Genomic DNA, 17622 nt, shown 5'->3' with positions numbered 1-17622 from the left:
CCTCCAGTCCATAGACCAGCTCGAAGGGTGAATACCCAGTACTCGCCTTGTAAGCCGTTCGATAGGCGAATAAAGCAGCTGGAAGTACGTCGTCCCAATCGGCTAGAGAGTTTAGGCAAAGTCGATGCACGATCCCGCACATTGTGCGATTTGAGCTCTCAGCTAGACCATTGGCACGTGGGTAATAAGGAGATGAAAATTTGTGAACTATTTGAAGCAGGTGAACTAGTGCAGCAATGGTGTCATTTAGGAAGTGAGACCCTCTATCACTTATCAACTCAACAGGACAACCAAACCGAGAGATGATCTGGTCATATAGAAATGTGGCTACTACCTGGGCTGTACAGTTCTTGACTGCCTTGGCTTCGACCCATTTGGTTCCATAGTCGGTGGCGAGCAGAGCATACTTGTTCCCTCGGCGTGTGGCAGGAGAGATGGGTCCAATGAAATCCAATCCCCAGCGATAGAAGGGAGGCACCGGAGTGAATGGTTTGAGAGGGAGGTACTCACGCCTCGTAGGCTTGGGGCCCGCTCGTTGACATGAATCACATCTGGTCACATGAACATGGCAGTCGCGGAAGAGCTTGGGCCACCAGAACCCTGCTCGCATGATCTTACGAGCAGTAGCATCTGAGGCCATATGCCCTCCACCTATGCCAACATGTGCCTCTTTAAGAATGGATTGTGTCTCGTGCGGAAGCACACACCGTCTCAAGATCTGATCCTTCCCAAGCTTGTACAATTGACCTGCAATCAACTTAAAAGGAGCAGCTTGAAGGATCCGTTTGCGTTTCTCTGTTGGAGTTAATCCTGGAGGAAAGCCACCTGTAGACAAGAGGTGTACTATGTTGGCATACCATGGTGGGAAGCAGTCCATCGCAAATAGGCATTCATCAGGTAGTGCTGTTATCCCGAACAAGCCTGCATCGGGTAAGTCATCGGTGATACCACTGGCTGGTTCCCCGGAATGTAACCTGGACAAGTGGTCTGCAGGTTGATGCAGTCTCCCAGCCCTCACCACAATGTCGAATTCAAATTCTTGAAAGAGAAGAATCCATCTGCTTATCCGGCCACCAAGAGTAGGCTTATTCAATAAATACTTAAGAGCTTGATGATCAGTGATGATCACAAACTTGTTGCCCAAGAGGTAGTGACGATACTTGGTCATGGCATAAACCATGCCGAGGCCCTCCCTTTCTGTGGTACTGTAATTGCGTTCTGCTCCATTGAGTTGTCGACTCGCGAAGTAGATGGGCAAATCAATCTTAGTATCCTGGTTAGGTTGAGCCAGTATAGCACCTACTGCCCACCCACTAGCATCCACATGGACATGAAAAATTACGTCCCAATCGGGCTGCCGGAGGATGGGGGCCTTCACGAGGCGATGCTTGAGATCCATTGCATTAGAGCATTGCAAAACTCATGCTTCTCACGCCAGTGGCCTTTGGCCTCCGGTAACACTTCCGGAAGGATAGGAACCCTCCCCCCCCCAAACAGTTTATGGCGATCACGGTGGGACACTGCTGGTATTGAGTAGCACAAGAGAAGTCGTGATCTAGGGTCCCAGAGAGAGGTCTTATGCCGAGTAGTTCTGAAACCTTTGAAGGAGCTAGTGCGAGAACTAGGAGGTACTTGAGGAGAGTGGAGAAAAGACTTCCGGCAGACCAAACTAGGTACAAGAAGCATTAAAGAGAGAAGTGGAGGGGGACTTTCCCCTTGAAGATACTCCAGCACATACAGGACTGAGAATGGGTGAACCAAGTACAATCACCGGTGAACTCCACAACATAAGCAAAATAAGAAAATCCTACACTGGTGAACAATCCCCATATCCGGAAGAGACAAGCGAGATGAGAAAGTGACCGAGTTGGCCAATGTACATATCACTGGACGTGTCCCCAGGTCACAAGTCGCAAGTCACAAGAATACACAAGTCGCAAATCAGCAGAATACACAGGTCTATCCCCATAGTAGACAAAAGGTGCACACAAGTCTCTCCACATTCTCTCCTTGGCGAGCTCGTAGCTCTAGCCTCTATCTCTCCTCACTCTCCTCTCTTTCGCTCCCCTCTCGAATGCCGAATGCCAAATGCCCCCTTTCTCTCCCCCTTCTCCTTCATCTTCATCCCCCGCCTTGGAGGGTCCCTTCTTCGCTGAGAATCTCCCCTCTTTCTTCCCATTGGTCATCCTCTTATCTCCTTAGCTGTTGAGGATAGCCGTTGCGCCGCTGGCTCTCTTGATGGCTTCGGCGACTTCCTGACTCCCTGACTCGCCAGCCTGATGGTATAAATTCTCCATGTGTAGGTGAGCTGGTTCACCACACCTCTTGATGGCTTCGGCGACTTTCTGACTCCCTGACTCGCCAGCCCGATGGTGTAAATTCTCCATGTGCAGGTGAGCTGGTTCACCGCACCACTGCACCACTGTATCACTGAACCACTGTGTAATATAAATACTCCTGACTGCTCCATGTGCTAAGCTCACTCTCCATGTGCGCAGCTCTTGATGAGATCACTTTGGACACGGTACTCCTGGTTGACCTGTGTCGACCTGTGGTTGACCTGTGTCGACCTGTGGTTGACATGTGTCGACCTGTGGTTAACATGTGTCGACCGTTAACATGTGTCGACCTGTGGTTGACATGTGTCGACCTATGGTTGACAGCCTCGGACAGTACTCCTGGATGAACCCGTGTGATCGCGTGGCTAACTTGTGTTGACACATGGTCAACATGTGGTCAACAGATGTCGTCATGTGGTCAACGCCTGTCGACAGGTGGTCGTGTGATAAGGTAACAACATTCATGTCTACTATCACATTAGTTTTGCAATACTCCAAAAACATTAGTTTTGCAATACTCGGAGTGAGCCCAGCTTGTATGTTCTGCAGGAACATGACTACATAATCATCCTCATTTTATATGTGGATGATATTATACTCACAGGCAACGATGCAGATAAGATTGCACCCCCATGCCATTCTTAGAGTTTGATATGACTGATCTGGGGCTGTTACATTATTGTTTGGGACTTGAGTTTTTGGCAAAAGGAACATGGCATTTCAGTTACTCCGCCCAAGTATGCCTTGAGTATAATTCAGTAATTTAACATGCAGGACATCAAACCCATGTCTACTCCTATGGAAAAGGGACTCAAACTTAGCAAGTATGATACTTTTGAGAAGTTTGATGGCACATTATATAGGCAGCTGGTTGGGAAGCTCATCTAGTTGTGCTCTACCAGGCTGGATCTTTCTTATGCTGCGGGCTTGCTATCTCAATTCATGCAGTCTCCTACTGTCACACATTGGAATGCAGCCAAGAGGGTCCTTTGATACATATGTGGGACTGTTCACTTTGGTTTGCACTACGCTACAGGTGATGATGAACATCTCCCTGGTTTTATTGATTCAGATTGGGCAAAAGATTGTGATGATAGAAGATCTACATTTGGGTAAATTTTCTTTCTGGGCAGCACTTCTATTTAATGGCAAAGTAAGAAATAACCCAAGAACTCACTCTCATCTAGTGAAGCAGAGTACAAGGCAGCACTTGCAGCCACTATAGAATGCATGTGGTTGAGGAAACTCATGTATGACCTTCATCATTCACAGGAGGATGTTCTCACATCTATATTTAGTGATAGTCAGTTATGCATCACCATTTCTCACAACCCAGTGTTTCATGCTCGCATGAAGCATATTGAAAATCATTTCATTTTATTTGGGGTTGTATTGATGACGGCTACATTGCTCTTCAATATTGTCCCACCGAGGATAATGCGGCGGATCTCTTCACCAAATCTCTTGCAGCGGATCCATACATGCGATTTTGAGAGAAGCTCGAGATGAGGGACATTTCCACAATGTCAAGGGGGGTAGTCAAATGACATTATGTATATGTGTACACTACTCATAGGTTTCTATCTCCTTTCATGGATGAATTTGTGCAACCATGGTACTTTAGGTACCCTAGGTACTTCTAATACGTTTCCAGAGTATCACATCCATACCATTGAGGACATTTATGTCATTGGTATGGTCATGTAGGCCAGTCTAGATTTATTTCTGTTATTTAGACTTGCTCTTGATATGTGAAACTGCGGGTCCATATCAGTAGTAGATGTACAATCACTCATTTTCGTGTTCATTTGTTATCCAGTCTCTCTCTCACATTTGTTGTGTACACCCATGTTGTTGTCCAACTCACTCCTCACTTCGTGTTCCTACAATTGCTTCCAAGCCTTAGATTCCGTGACTTCTAGAGAAGGAGCCTCCTCATCACTAGAGACTATCTCCCAAAAGTCCTTCTCGCATTAAAAGAAACTGAGCCTTTGTTTTCCAAGTCCAAAATCCCAGCCTTGAGAAGTTCTCCAAAGCATTCATGGGAAGAGAAGAGATAGATGAAGCCATCTTCAGTAATTGCACTTCAATCATCTTCTAGTTAGAGTCAAAGGAGAGAAAGATAGCCATCTCAACAACTAAGACTGTAAAATTATAGAGTGGAAAATATCCTCATTAATGGTCATGAACAGCAAGCTACATATTCCCAGCAGCAGATCATAACAAATGATTGGGCTGTACCTTCTTAGTGATAGGTGATGTGGGCAGAAATAGACAATGTCAAGACAGACATTATCCAGGCAGCAACCACAAATGAGGGTGACCAGGAATCCATAGGCAGCTTAGCATCAGTAAACACAAACGAGCTTGAACAGTAAAAAACACTAGGTCTAGAGATACAGCTGCATAGAAAACTGGATGAGCAGAAAACGTGCAGTGCAATTATGGGCAGCAGAGGTGACGGGCAGAACAGCAAAGAAACGTGCTGCTCCTCCAAAGGCAACAAACAAGCACTCATCCTTTTGAACGAGACACAGCAGGACACGTCCTGAAAATAATGGGCTGCTCCAGTACAGCAGCATGTTGGCTCCAAAACAGGTGGCTCCAGTTATGGCGCCTGAAGAAAACAGGATGCTCCTTCTGAACTGAGTGGCGGCATCAGCTGTAGCATCTAACGGTGGCAGATCTGATGTGAAAACAGCCACCAGGGAAGAGTGTCAATCAGTCCAAGAATCGAGATGAATCATAAGCTCTGATTTCATGTTGGCAATCATGAGAGGGAGATGAGGAAGTCAGAGTTATGGAGACAGGAGTGAGGCAACAGCTGAACATTATTTGATTGATGATAGCAAGAGATGGCACCTCATTCCATCGGCATATATGACTTATTTTATCACACATGCAGATCACTGATGATATCAGTGAAGGGAATCTTGCTGATATCATAGATGATGTCACACAAAAATCAAATCTAAGGACAGATATGGTACACACTATGATGGCCAGCTGGGCGACCATGCATGGATCATCTCGAGCAGCCTCCTCCAAGAGAGTTACTTTTCTCAAAGATTGGAGAGACTCTCCCTTCTTTGCTAAGACTTCTACAGGGTTGAGTTGGCATTTTCAGCCTCAGCCTTGGTTTCTTTCTACCTCATTCCTCTGAGGTGTTTTTTATTACATGCTTAGCATGTTGTATTTCCGCACAGAGCTTGCTCTAGCGAGTTTCTTTCTTACTCTCTTTTTTGCAAAAAAAAAAAATCTAATCTAATCCCAAAGTCACTTGACCCTTCAAGCTTACACAAGACACAAAACCACAACCCTTTCTGTACTGGCACACTAATTAGAACCCTGTTCGCACTATAAGCTTCAAAATAATTATGGGGAAAAAGAATGTTGATGAGATGTTGATCTGGATCTCCCCATTAGGATCTATTTCTATATACTGAAAAACTGAAGCACAAGCAAAGCCTTTTTGTGATGTATGAAAAATCTCATTTATAGGAACTGCTACCTTTGGAGGATGCTCACAGCAAGAAAAGTACTGTAATGTGGAGCAAAGAATGCCAATACCATCTACAAGGATCAGCAGGTATATTAGACAATGTGTGTTCTATTTTTACTACATTAGGTATATAGTAACACATAGGAAAATGATGATAACCGAATAAGTTTCAGGAAACACAACCTGTAATCAAAGTGCCTTTTCCAAATTCATCAAGAATGCATAATGACTTTTCCGTGCTATTTCTGTAAATTTAAAGAAACAGGAGCTGAAAATAAGATAGCATTTTCTCGTTGAAACTTATGGCACAAAAGGGATGTCATTTTAGGGTCAAGTAAACATATATCCTTTCACATCAATTAAAACGTGGATAATATTTGGATCTTTTGATGATCTCATGTTTAAACAACGTTAAAATTACATCCATCAATAATTACATCTATTTCTTTAAAGGGCAGGAAAAAGTAATACTCGTAATTGAATTAAAAAATTGCAGTAGACCTGAGCATAATTGAAATCTGGTGTAGATCCATCATAAAGGTCGATTCTTGAAGAGTTACTGTATGTTTACAGGTCATTCCAGAAAATATCCTGGGTTTGCTTATTTCAATGCCAAAAAACAGCCCTTTTGTAAGTACCAATTTGGGGTATAAAATACCAATGCATGCAATGAAATAACAAGGAAAAGAAGTCATACTTTTTGCTCTCAATACCTATCTGTGAAACCTATTGTTGCCTCTTCTGCAGGTACAAAACACCCAATATGGGAGAGGAAAACTATCAGAGCAATCTGCAAAATTAACTTAAGTGAGAAAGTGATTTGCCAATAATGTGTAAAACTCTCTACAAAATAAAAATAAAGATAAATCCGTCTACAATGTTAATCCGACAATCCCCTGATCTTTTTTAATAAAATCCAGAGGAAAAGGACCATCTATTAGAAAACTGTTGGGATATCTCAAGGTGTATGCCCCAGGCACACCTTGGGTTCTATGTGTGTGTGCTAGAGGCACAGTTAGGTGCCCATAAGCACTGTTAGGTGGTAGATGCCACATAGGATGATTGAGAGATTCTAGGAGCTGATTGAGGAGATGATTGTGGAGCTCAGAGGTCATCAGTGATGTCAGTGATCATGTAAGAGGTGCCTACATAAGGACCTCACCTTTCTTCATTCCATAATCAAGCATTCTCATTTTGTGTTCACTTCATGCTTTCCTTTTAGTTCTCCAACATGGTATCAGAGCCCTATGATCCTCCTTGAGCCCATTTGTGCCACATCATCTTCTTCTTCTCCATCTTCTTCTTCTTCTTCTTCATCTTCACCATTTCTTCCCCTTCTTCCCAAAACTTGCTAGAGCTTGTTCTCCCTCGTCGCTTCACCATTCTCCAAGTCCTTTTGGCTGGAGATACCCCTCGTATGGGCGAACCTTCACCTGCAAGGAATTGAAGAAAGGTCGTCGCTGCTGGTCGCCATTTCCCAAAAATCGTCGAAACTCTCTTCTGCGCCCCAAATCGTGATCTCCACAAGTTCACTGCAATCCCTCCATGAATAGAAAGCCAAAAGAAAAGAGTGATCTTTCTATTTCTGAGGGATTTCTAGAGCCTTCTCCAGAAATTTCTACGCAAATCTGCAGTGATGAAGAAGCTTTCCCAATGGGGGGCTCTGGAGGGAATCCAACCCCTATTGTTCAGCTGAAACCTCCTGGCATTACCAACCGTGAAACGAAAGAAGGGAATCCCCCTCTCTCGGTGCCCATGATCTATCCATTCCCACTCTCCTGGATCCCGCTGCAAGCACCTGATAGGTGGACCTCCATATAACCACAACCTCCAGGATCCCAAGGCCAAGAGCAGAGGGTCGGGGTCTAAGTACCACTGCAAGCCCGCTCCATGCTCCACAAAACCAGCAATCCTGACAGGCTGAAAGGCAACCTCAAGAAGAATGCCATCCTTGGATGTAGAAAGTAAACCTCCATCCCCAACATCAAAGACCAGTGCGTCTTCCCCAAGACCTCGGAGAGCGATCACCTGTAAAGGAACTGATGTCCTCAAAAAAGCCCCCATCCAAGTGGTGGAAGTAATAGGCAGCTCAACTGTCCATTCCACCGGGATGGCTGCATCTATCTGCTGAATCCTGTGTGCTACCCCTCTGAGGTGACTCACGGACTGCAATCTCTGATCCTCAGGTAGCCTGATAAAAGATTTCCAAGTGCCTACTATGTAGGCGGGGCCTCCCTCCCATTTAGACCATTGCATGTAATGGGAAGTGCCCAGTGGTCTGGCATGCTCGTCAAGAATTCTATCATTTCAAATGATCGGCTGCCTATCAATCTCTTCGACGGTAGAAGGTGGAATCCTTCGAAGAGTGTTCCTGAAGCTCTCCCAAGCTTTTAGGATGGCAGTCATGAGAGGAGAGGCAGGAGATCTGAGAGGGGCTGATGTGAAAATCCAGCAAGGGCTATCCACCCAATCATCTCCCAAGGTTGGCGTGCAAGCCTGAATACGTCTAAAAAAGAAATCCTTCCAAGGTTCCTGCCCAGGCATGAGTCCCCTCACCACCACCTTACAAAGCAATGCCCTGCACTGCAAATCCAGGTCAATGACATTAAGGCCCCCTTCACATGTAGGGAGAATAATAGTCCCCCAGGCCACCCTTGCAGCAACATCTGCTGTGCCATCAAGTCCACTCCATAAAAAATTCTTGATTGGTCTGATGAGCTGAGTGATGCAATCCCTAGACCGGAACAAGCAAGAACACACAAACCAGGAGGTGGCCAAGAGAACCTGGTTCACTACCACAACTCTAGATGCAAGGTCGAGTTTGGCAGAGCTCCAGAATAGGAGCTTTTTCCTTATACTTTCTAGTACTGGGGCAAACTGCTGTGCTGGAGAGAGGTCCAATCCTACCTGACATCCCAAATACCTGATAGGAACACCCCTCTGAATCCAGGAAAAACCAATGTCAACTCCCCAGCCTGGAGTGTCCTCATCACTGATCCAAAAGCCAAAGGATTTATGCCAGTTAATGTGTGCCCCTGCAGCTGAGCAAAAAATATCCAAGGCTGTCCCGAAAGAATCAAGTGACTGCAAGGAGGCCTGAATAAAAATAGCAGTGTCATCAGCCAATTCACGGTCAAAAAGCTCCTGCTCCTGTCTCAAGGGCAGTCTCAGCCCAAAAAGCTTAGCCTGAGATCTAAGGAAGATACTCATAGCTTCTGCCACAAAAAGAAAGAGGAAGGGGGCTAAAGGGCATCCCTGATGAACTGATCTGGAAATCTGAAACCTGTCACCCCTTACCCCTCCAATCAAAACCTGGCTGTGGGCTGATCTGTAAAGGGAGGCCACCCCTCTGATCCAAGCATCTAAAAATCCAAACCGTAGAAGAGTGCCCTCAAGAAAACCCCAATCTACTCTGTCATAGGCTTTCTCGAAGTCCAAGAGTAAAACTGCTCGCCTCTGCCCACTCTACATAGCCCACTCTGTGGCTTCCCAAAAGGAAAAGATATTATGAAAAATGCTCCTGCCATGCACAAAGCGTGTCTGAGTATCATGGATGAGGTTTGGAAGAAGGGGCTGAAGTCGGATGCTGATCGCCTTGGCAAGGATTTTGTAAAGAGTGCCCAAAAGAGTGATGGGTCTCCAATGGGATACAAAATTCATGTTGCCACCTTTAGGGATAAGGTGAAAGAGTCCCTCGATCAGTGAGTCAGGCATCTCACCCGAGTCCCAAATGCCCTGCAGGGCTGAAGTAATATGATCACCTATCATATCCCAAAAGGCTATAAAAAAAGGAGTAAGACCATCGGAACCAGGGCATTTGCCCTTATGAAGGGCAGAGAGAGCAGTCTTGAATTCTGTGTTGGTAAAGCGTGCATCAAGTGAGCATAACATCTTTGGGGTAACCAACACAGGTAAACTCTGCCAAACTTCATCTCTAGCCACCTCTCTCGCCTGTGAGTTCGCGAATCTGCGGAAAGAAGGGAGGTATAAAAATCTGTCGCTAAATGCATGACAGTTTCCGGATGGGACTGCAAAACGCCGTCAGAGTCAATAAGCTGCCTGACACTCTCTCTACTATGTCTGGGGCCAAGTGTAGAGAAAAAGTGTTTATTGACTCTCCCTCCCATCTGTATCCAAAAGGACTCCCGTGCATGGAAGGCATACTCTGCTCTCTGATCAAGCAAGAAGTGAGCCCTTGCCGCAGCAAGGTGCTCCTGTATCCAAGCATCTGATGGTCGTTTCTGCTCCTCCCTCTGAGGGGCTGCCAACTGCCGGCGGATACCGATCTCTTGCCTGAGTACCTCACCTCGCCGAGCACTAGCAACGGAGTGATAGAAGTCGCTGATACTGGCAAGTGCTATGGCCACATGTGAAGGACCGGCCACCCCCCCCAGCATATGAGAAACCCAGATCTCCAACACTATAAGGCGTCTGGGATCCTGATACTATGAGACCGTCCTCTCAGATGAGGCTCTGAAATGGACAAAATTACCGGAAAATGGTCTGAAGTGGAAACACTGGGTGCCATGCAAATTGTCCCCCCTCTATCAAGAGCCTAGTCACCCACATAGAATCTGTGAATCCGAGCATGGATAGGCATCTGCACCCTATGGTTTGACCATGAAAACAAAAGTGACTGAGACTGAACAAGAAATGCATCATCTGACCAAACATCTCTGCCACTGAACCTGAACAAGAAGGCATCCCAAGCTGCTCTCTCAAGGGAGTGGATACCACCTTCTCTGCCCCCTTTCTTATCAGAAGGTGCTTCAACCATAATGAAGTCACCTCCAATAATCCACGAATCCGCAATGTCAGCCCACGAGAGCAACTCTTTACAAAACAAAACACGGTCCCCTCTGTTGTTCGGAGCATAAAGGTTGAGGAAACCAACCTTACGTCCGTCAATCAGAAGTAAAACCCACTGGGCCCTGGAGGGGGTTATGGTACCGTGTCCAATGACCATAGGGAGAATAGAGTCTGAAACTGAAATGCATGTATCTCCTTTGGTTCCCAAGGCAGGAAGCCAAAAATTCAGGCTTGAGAGCAACTTACCTGACTTGGAGCAATCTCTGATATCCAGTTTGTGTTCCTGAAGAAAAAGAATGTCTAGGGAACCACCTGAAACACCTGGATGGAGCTGATTCTTGATCAGCTGTCTGCGACGGCGATGAGGGATGCCACCCAATCCCTGTATATTCCAACTGGCTATCCTCATCGACGGGAGGAAGTGGGTTGGAATACCTTACCCGACCTGGTGGCAGAAACAGAAGCCTCTACCGGAGCATACCTCCTGCCATACACACGAGGTCCGAGGGGAGGAAAGTCCACAGGTGAGAGAGAGAAGGATCTCTCAATAGGGATGCCGATAACTGGCTCTCCAAAAGTAGAGGGTACAAAATCATCATCTGGGAGGCTAGAGAGGTCCTCCAAAGCGGAAAAAGAGTTCCGCTGAGCCAGTCCTGGGGAGGGGGTACGAAGGATTCCTACCGAAGCAGGAAGAGAATGTAAAACCCCATTCCCTCTGTCCAAAGAGGGAGGCACCTGTACTGGATCCTGATCAAAAAGTGGTGCAGACGAGGTGCCAACAACCTGCGCTACTGAGGAAGGTACAACCTCATCCAAGGGTGGAGTTGAACAAGGCTCCTGAACAGTAGTTTCCTCCTGAGGCTCCAAGGGGGTAGCCTCCGAAGAGGTGGAGGAGTGAACTAGAGAAGAGGACCTAGCCGCGACCAGAGCCCATCGTGGGCCAGAGGTGGCGCGGGATGCTGAAGGGACTCGAGTAGCCCTAGGAGAGGGGGGAGCCCATGTTTGAGGCCGTGTCTGTGGAGCGGTAGGTCCTGCTCCCAGCTCTCTGTCGTAAGCTAGTACGAGCTGATTGCTTTTTGTGGGCCTCTTTTTATTCTTTGGGCAATCTCTGGCGAAGTGCCCCAAGGATCTGCAAATCCTGCACACGTCCTACAGACCTGCAACCTCAAATCTCTGGCGGAAGAAAGACCCATCGGGTCGCTATAGCATGATGTGGTCATCTGAAATATTGGGGTCCTGGACAATGACCCTAACCTTGGGTACCCCATCCATCCTGACCCCCTCAGCAGCCGAAGAGGGCTCACCAGGGAGAGGGGGGATCTCTACAGGAGGATCTATATGCATTTCTATTGGGGTTTCCACCTCAGATCATTTTCCAGTGGTGTTACAGATCCTTGAGCCTCATTGGAGAGGACGTTTTGCCAGTGTCAGGGTTTCGGATGCTTTTGATGCAGAGGAGAGCCTCACGGAGGATATTTTACAGATTTGGGTTTCTCACATACAGGGTGGAGCAGTCCGCCCTTCTCAGGTAGCTGCAGCCTTATCCAGAATTAGTGACTATTATCATACAGTCGTCAATTCCAGGAGACGCGATATTCTCAGACATGAGATTGGTATACGCCAGCAGTTAGCATCCCTTCAGAGGGAAGAGCAGAAGAGGCCCATAGATGCTTGGATTCACGAGCGCCTTGCTCCAGCAAGGGCTCATTTGTAGATATGGTTGGATCAGAGATTGGCTACTGCTCTGTTGATTGTAGCAACTAAGGGTTCCCCACTAGGATACTCTGGTAGAAGCTTCCCTAACCCTTTAAGATACCCACATTCTGAGGCATCATGTCCATGAATTTCACAAAATTTACAAAAGGAGGTAGAAGTTGGTACGTTACACTTAGATGGACATTCCCAGTGAGACCATGACCAACACCTTTGCACTCGGTGCACCAGAGACCACTTCTAACCTGAGTTCAAAGAATGAAGGTCCATCCACACTTTTTCTTTCTTTGAGTCCCTCCTTGATTTCTTCCATCTCCTTCTTAAGATGCTGCCATTTCGATGATCCTTCCTCTTTTGGAAGCTTGGTGGTCGAAGGTCGTGATGGTGCAAAACTTAACTAAGACCGTTCTATCTTTGTTGCTTCCCTTAGGAAGTCTTGTAGTGAGGCATTTTTGAGAAGTTTGTCAGCCAGTGTTATGATGATGGGGCCATATAGTGCCTTCAAGAACCGCACCCCTTCATGGCAGCATCATTAGGTGGGACGGACATCTTAGCCGCCATGACTCTCATCTGGGTTTACATTTTAGAGATGCTCTCTCTCGGCTTCATGCTGTCTATGGACAACAACTCCTGGAAAATCATATGTTCAAACTTTTCCAGCTTGAAAGTTCGCAAGAATTCTTCCCTTAAGTCGGTCAAGGTTTGGAAATGATCGTGGAAAAATTGATTGTACCATACATCAGCTACATCCTCCAAGGATGATGGAAAGATGTGTAGGAAGGCATGCTTTCTCTCCACACCTTTAGCTTTGTATGTGGTGAGAAATTACCTCACATGAGCTTCCACATCCTCATGGAGTTGGCCTTTGAACTTTGAGTTTTTGCATGGACTCTATTGAGTAACTCAAGAAGTCTGCTTTCTTATGCAAGATTGAGAACTGCCATGGCTGAGGTGACACCCCTACCCACTCCGGGACCTAAAGTAGCTGCAAAAATGGAGGGCCTCCTGGTTGAGCAGCAATAAGTGCGGTGCCATGGGAACATGTGGTGGAGAGGATGATGAGACAACGCCTCCTGGCATGAACCACAATGGTGAAGTCACTACTGATGTAGCCATACAGGAAATGTACATAGATGGTACTGCATTTACTGAAGGTCCCAGTGTTGCAGAAGCTAAAAATGAGAACATAGAAGATGTAGGGCTAAATGAAGATGCCAGAGCAGTTGCGAAAGAGAGGGATAGAGTCGAAGCTATGTATGATGGGTAGGTAGTAGGGAAGGAAAAAGATAGTGGAAAAGGAAACACATATGTCGATGAAAAAGGAGGTAATACATTCATGGAAGGTAAGGACATGACCGGGGCAAAATGAGTGCCCATGGGTGGGATGGATGTAGAAGCAAGACTTGATAGGAAACCTGAGTTATGCATAACAAACGAAATATCAGCTTGACCAGTGGATGACGAATCTGATGCAAGAGGAGTCACCACTCCCTTAGAAGAGGCTATTGATGAAGACATCATTGCAAGGGGAGAAGGGGGACTGTCTTGATCTTGATGAGCTCCTATTGAGCCCTTGTCCTTTGTACCTTCTTCTTTTACCCGACCTCCACTTTGCACTTCTTCTCCGAATTCCGGATCTGTATAGAGGACCGTGTGTTATGTGGCTTGAGTTCAGCCTTGTCCACATTGAGGGAATGCTCATATGAGTGTGTTCCACTTTCATGCTTATCATTGACACTCATGTCCACTCCGTACTCGTTCTGTACTGAGCTTGCACCATCACAGGTACCACAATCATTTGCACCACTGCGCGATTGATTGCACTAACGTTTACGACAAGGAAATTAGTAGTTTTGCCTCAACTTTCGTTGTGACATGCAATCCTTGCATCTTACACCAATGGCCTCTGGTCTCCCATAACACCTCCCCTCAGATAGTTTATGGAGATCATGGTGGGACACTGCTGGTATCAAGTAGCAAGAGTGAATTGGAATCCTAGGATCCTAGAGGAGAGAGGTCTTATGCCGAGTAGTTCTGATACCCTTGAAGGATCTATTGAGAGAACTAGGAGGTACTTAGGGAGAGTGGAGAGAAGACTTCCTGCAGACCAAACTCAATACAAGAAGCATTACGCATGATGGAAGTTCCTGAAGTCCTCAAGGCGACGAGCACAAAGTGAACCCATTGGAGCAGTAGGCGGAGCAGGTAACTTCATCAAAACTCTCATTGATCTAGACCAACAGGCTCCCTCGTGGACCAGGTAAAGGAAGATCAATGGAGGGGAACACACAATGAAGGGGCGTTGGAGCTGCGGACTGAGATGGAAGCATAGCATATAAGATGAAAAGGACCAATAGAAGATACACCAAATGGAGATACACTAGGAAAGTTCGTGACTCCAACCTCTCTCTCTCCACTCACGCTCAGTGATCCAATGCAAGAATGCTCCTATGCTCAAATGCCCGAATCCCCTCCCCTCCCCTCCTCTTCATAGTCACCTTCATCGGCTCCTCCTGGCTAGAAATCCCCTTCCCTGCTTCCTATTGGTTGTCTTCCTATCTCCTTAGCTATTCCGATGCTTTGCCTCTTGATGGCTTCTGCCACCACTGATCAACCTCCTCCGAGTCAGTGACTTAAGAACTCCATGTGTAGCTCTCTGTCTACTTCATAGGCGTCTAACCATAGTTGGTGGACTGGTGACACAATTTACCTTGTGCACCTATGCTCGTGTGGACAACAACCATTGTTGGCATGGCATGTCACTGTGACTACTCCAATCCATCTTGATGTGTTTTCGACCAGTCCCAACATGTACTCTACATGTATTGCTCCATGTGCACCTTTGACCATGGTTAGTCTATCCCATGACCAAGGTGTGACCAACATCTATCCATCCTCGACATTTGCTCTAGTGACCAAGATCTGAACAAAGTGTGACCCAAGTGTGAACAAGGTGTCACCAAGGTCTAACCAAGGTGGTCTGACAAAGTGTGACCAAGGTCGTATGTGACCAAGTTATGTCCAGCATCATGGGGGCACAACCACAAGCGAAGTATTCAAACAGGTAGAAATTTAACTTGACACAATCTCTTATTGTGTTTTACTTTGAAGAACTTACTGTAGAGTTGCAACGATAATTCCCATAAGCTCAGTTCTAAATGCAAATGGTCCAAAGCTATTAACTAGGTAGTCCAGACAAATGAAGGTTCTAAATTTTGTGATCATGATAGACAAGAATAGTGATTATTATTGTTTTGAATATTGCAACGAAATCACATCTATAACTTCAAGATCTAGAAATACCTGTTTCACGTAGATGCTTTTTCCAGAAAAGTTTGGACCAGTTACAATGTTAATGCGTTCTGAAAGTAAACAGAGGACCTTATTAGTGTGGAAAAAAGTTCAAGTCGTTATACAGGCACATGACATGATTGCTTCACCTTTTTGGCTCGATCGAATGCTGTTTGGGACAAATGTTTCCACCATAAGCTCTTGCAAAGCATGCCTAAAGATAGGTGAAAATCAGGTTCCAATAAATTTCATTAATATTTGTTACAAAACCTTGAGCAAAAACAAGCAGGTTTTTCCCCATGAGATGTTTACCTGCCATTCTGAATGTGCAAAACATCCTGCTCACTCAACGTGGGACGAGTGTACTTAAACTCTCGAGCGATGGTCGTAAAAGCAAGAAGGCTACATGCATGCATCATGTCAATTATTTAAAACACTTCGTGCAATCACTTACTATGGTTGAAACAACAAAGTTTGAGCTTGATATTTATACCATGTGAATCCAACTTCTACATAGCAACTATTGTGTGTAGCATGGAAATAACGTGCTTATTAGAGGAAAATCATATTTAGATGCAGAAATGAGGTCAATGTACAGGGTACTTGCCAGTCCATTTCTGCAGCAATGGATGCTGCTTCTATCAACAACGAATTATAGCTTCCTATTCGTGACTCCAAATCCCTCAAAATTGCTCTCTCCATATCTGAGATGTCATGATGTTTGATCAATCACTATGAGTTGAAGTTAAAATGAAGAATATGTTTTAAAATGTGTACTTACTCTGCTGAAATACAAAAAATTGGATGCAGCATCAACATGGTGATATGTTGCGAAATTAGCATTCCATTAATTCTTTTGGTGTAAGAAAGGAAGCCTAATTATGGCAATCAGTGTGGAATATTCCATTCATGCATTTCAGTGTAAGAAAGGAAACCAAAGTATGGGAGTCCGTGTGGAATATTCAAGTTCCAAAAGTCAACGCCTAAGGCATTACAGCTTCCCCACTCACACATTAAGTGCAAAGTCAGGAGCAAATGATTTGCATTAGCAAGAATTTTTTAGGCAACAGCATTATATTTGAAACCGATCAACATACCCAAATTCATGCCATGCCCAGTTACCTGCAACAACTGATGGAAAAGACCGAACATAGAGAAAATCAGCTTTGCTTCAAAAAATTAATGGTCCCAAGCTATAACTACAACTAAACACTATCATGTGATCAATTTGATGACATTAGGATAAAAAGATGGTATGGAGTATGAAATTTTGTGAGCTTTTGTTGCATTCAGCTCACTTTTGAAAAACTAGTTTTGCACTTCTACTGTATTTCATCAAGCGGTATCCACCGTGGTCTGTGAATTGCAAAACTTATCTTGATATCCCAGATTCCACCTAGCCAGCTAGTGCTAATTGTCTTCTCTCATGTTGGAATCTCTCCTCTTGATTCTTCACTCTCATCTTCCCTCACTGAACCTGGATTTCGTTTGAAGGTTTAGGTCCAAGGGCCATTTTTTTCATGCTATGCTTGATGTACTTATCCATGAGCCTTCCTTTTGGGGTTTTTTCATACTTAATAGAAGTGTATTCATTGAAACAAAAAAGTTGGCCGTTGTTCATACAATATGCATGTACCTTACCTCATGTATGCTCTATGGATGGTAATAGTTTTGACTTGAGAACTTTTGATAGAGATTATTTTGAACTTTAGCAATGGCTATGTACCATGCATGTGCTATGTCTACAGAAGTCCACCATAAAGTGGCTAATCAGTCTTTTCACATCAGTATCTCATCAACTTCCAAAGCTTTGGAGACTTGTCCACTATCTATATTTTCTATGCCTTTTTCTCCCATAGAAATTTGCATCGTGAAAAAAGAAACTTGTATTTTTTTTTTTTCAAGAAAAAGACTTCTATTAAGTAAGAGAAAAAACCCGCGAGAGCAAGCTCAATGCGGAACACATCA

The 17622-nt window shown here is 45.2% G+C and overlaps 1 protein-coding gene across 1 annotated transcript in view; it reads right to left on the bottom strand.

The window, feature by feature from the left end:
* The window catches only part of MSH5 (MUTS-homolog 5), a 498728-nt gene that overhangs the window by 93749 nt on the left and 387357 nt on the right, over positions 1 to 17622 (bottom strand). Inside the window, exons 22-29 of the mRNA XM_087383476.1 lie at positions 16262 to 16358; positions 15967 to 16056; positions 15804 to 15868; positions 15667 to 15725; positions 6555 to 6631; positions 6343 to 6432; positions 6025 to 6086; positions 5851 to 5912 (exon numbers count right to left, since the gene is read on the bottom strand). Of these exons, the coding sequence (XP_087239602.1) occupies positions 5851 to 5912; positions 6025 to 6086; positions 6343 to 6432; positions 6555 to 6631; positions 15667 to 15725; positions 15804 to 15868; positions 15967 to 16056; positions 16262 to 16358 (602 nt within the window). The remainder of the gene's footprint in view (positions 1 to 5850; positions 5913 to 6024; positions 6087 to 6342; positions 6433 to 6554; positions 6632 to 15666; positions 15726 to 15803; positions 15869 to 15966; positions 16057 to 16261; positions 16359 to 17622) is intronic.

The sequence above is a fragment of the Dipteris shenzhenensis genome, chromosome 13 (assembly GCF_047967505.1).
Source record: "Dipteris shenzhenensis isolate YYH24624 ecotype China chromosome 13, Dip_SZ_1.0, whole genome shotgun sequence".
NCBI classification, from domain to species: Eukaryota; Viridiplantae; Streptophyta; class Polypodiopsida; order Gleicheniales; family Dipteridaceae; genus Dipteris; species Dipteris shenzhenensis.
Note: the sequence above shows the minus strand (reverse complement) of the source record. Positions and strands in the feature narration are given on the sequence as shown.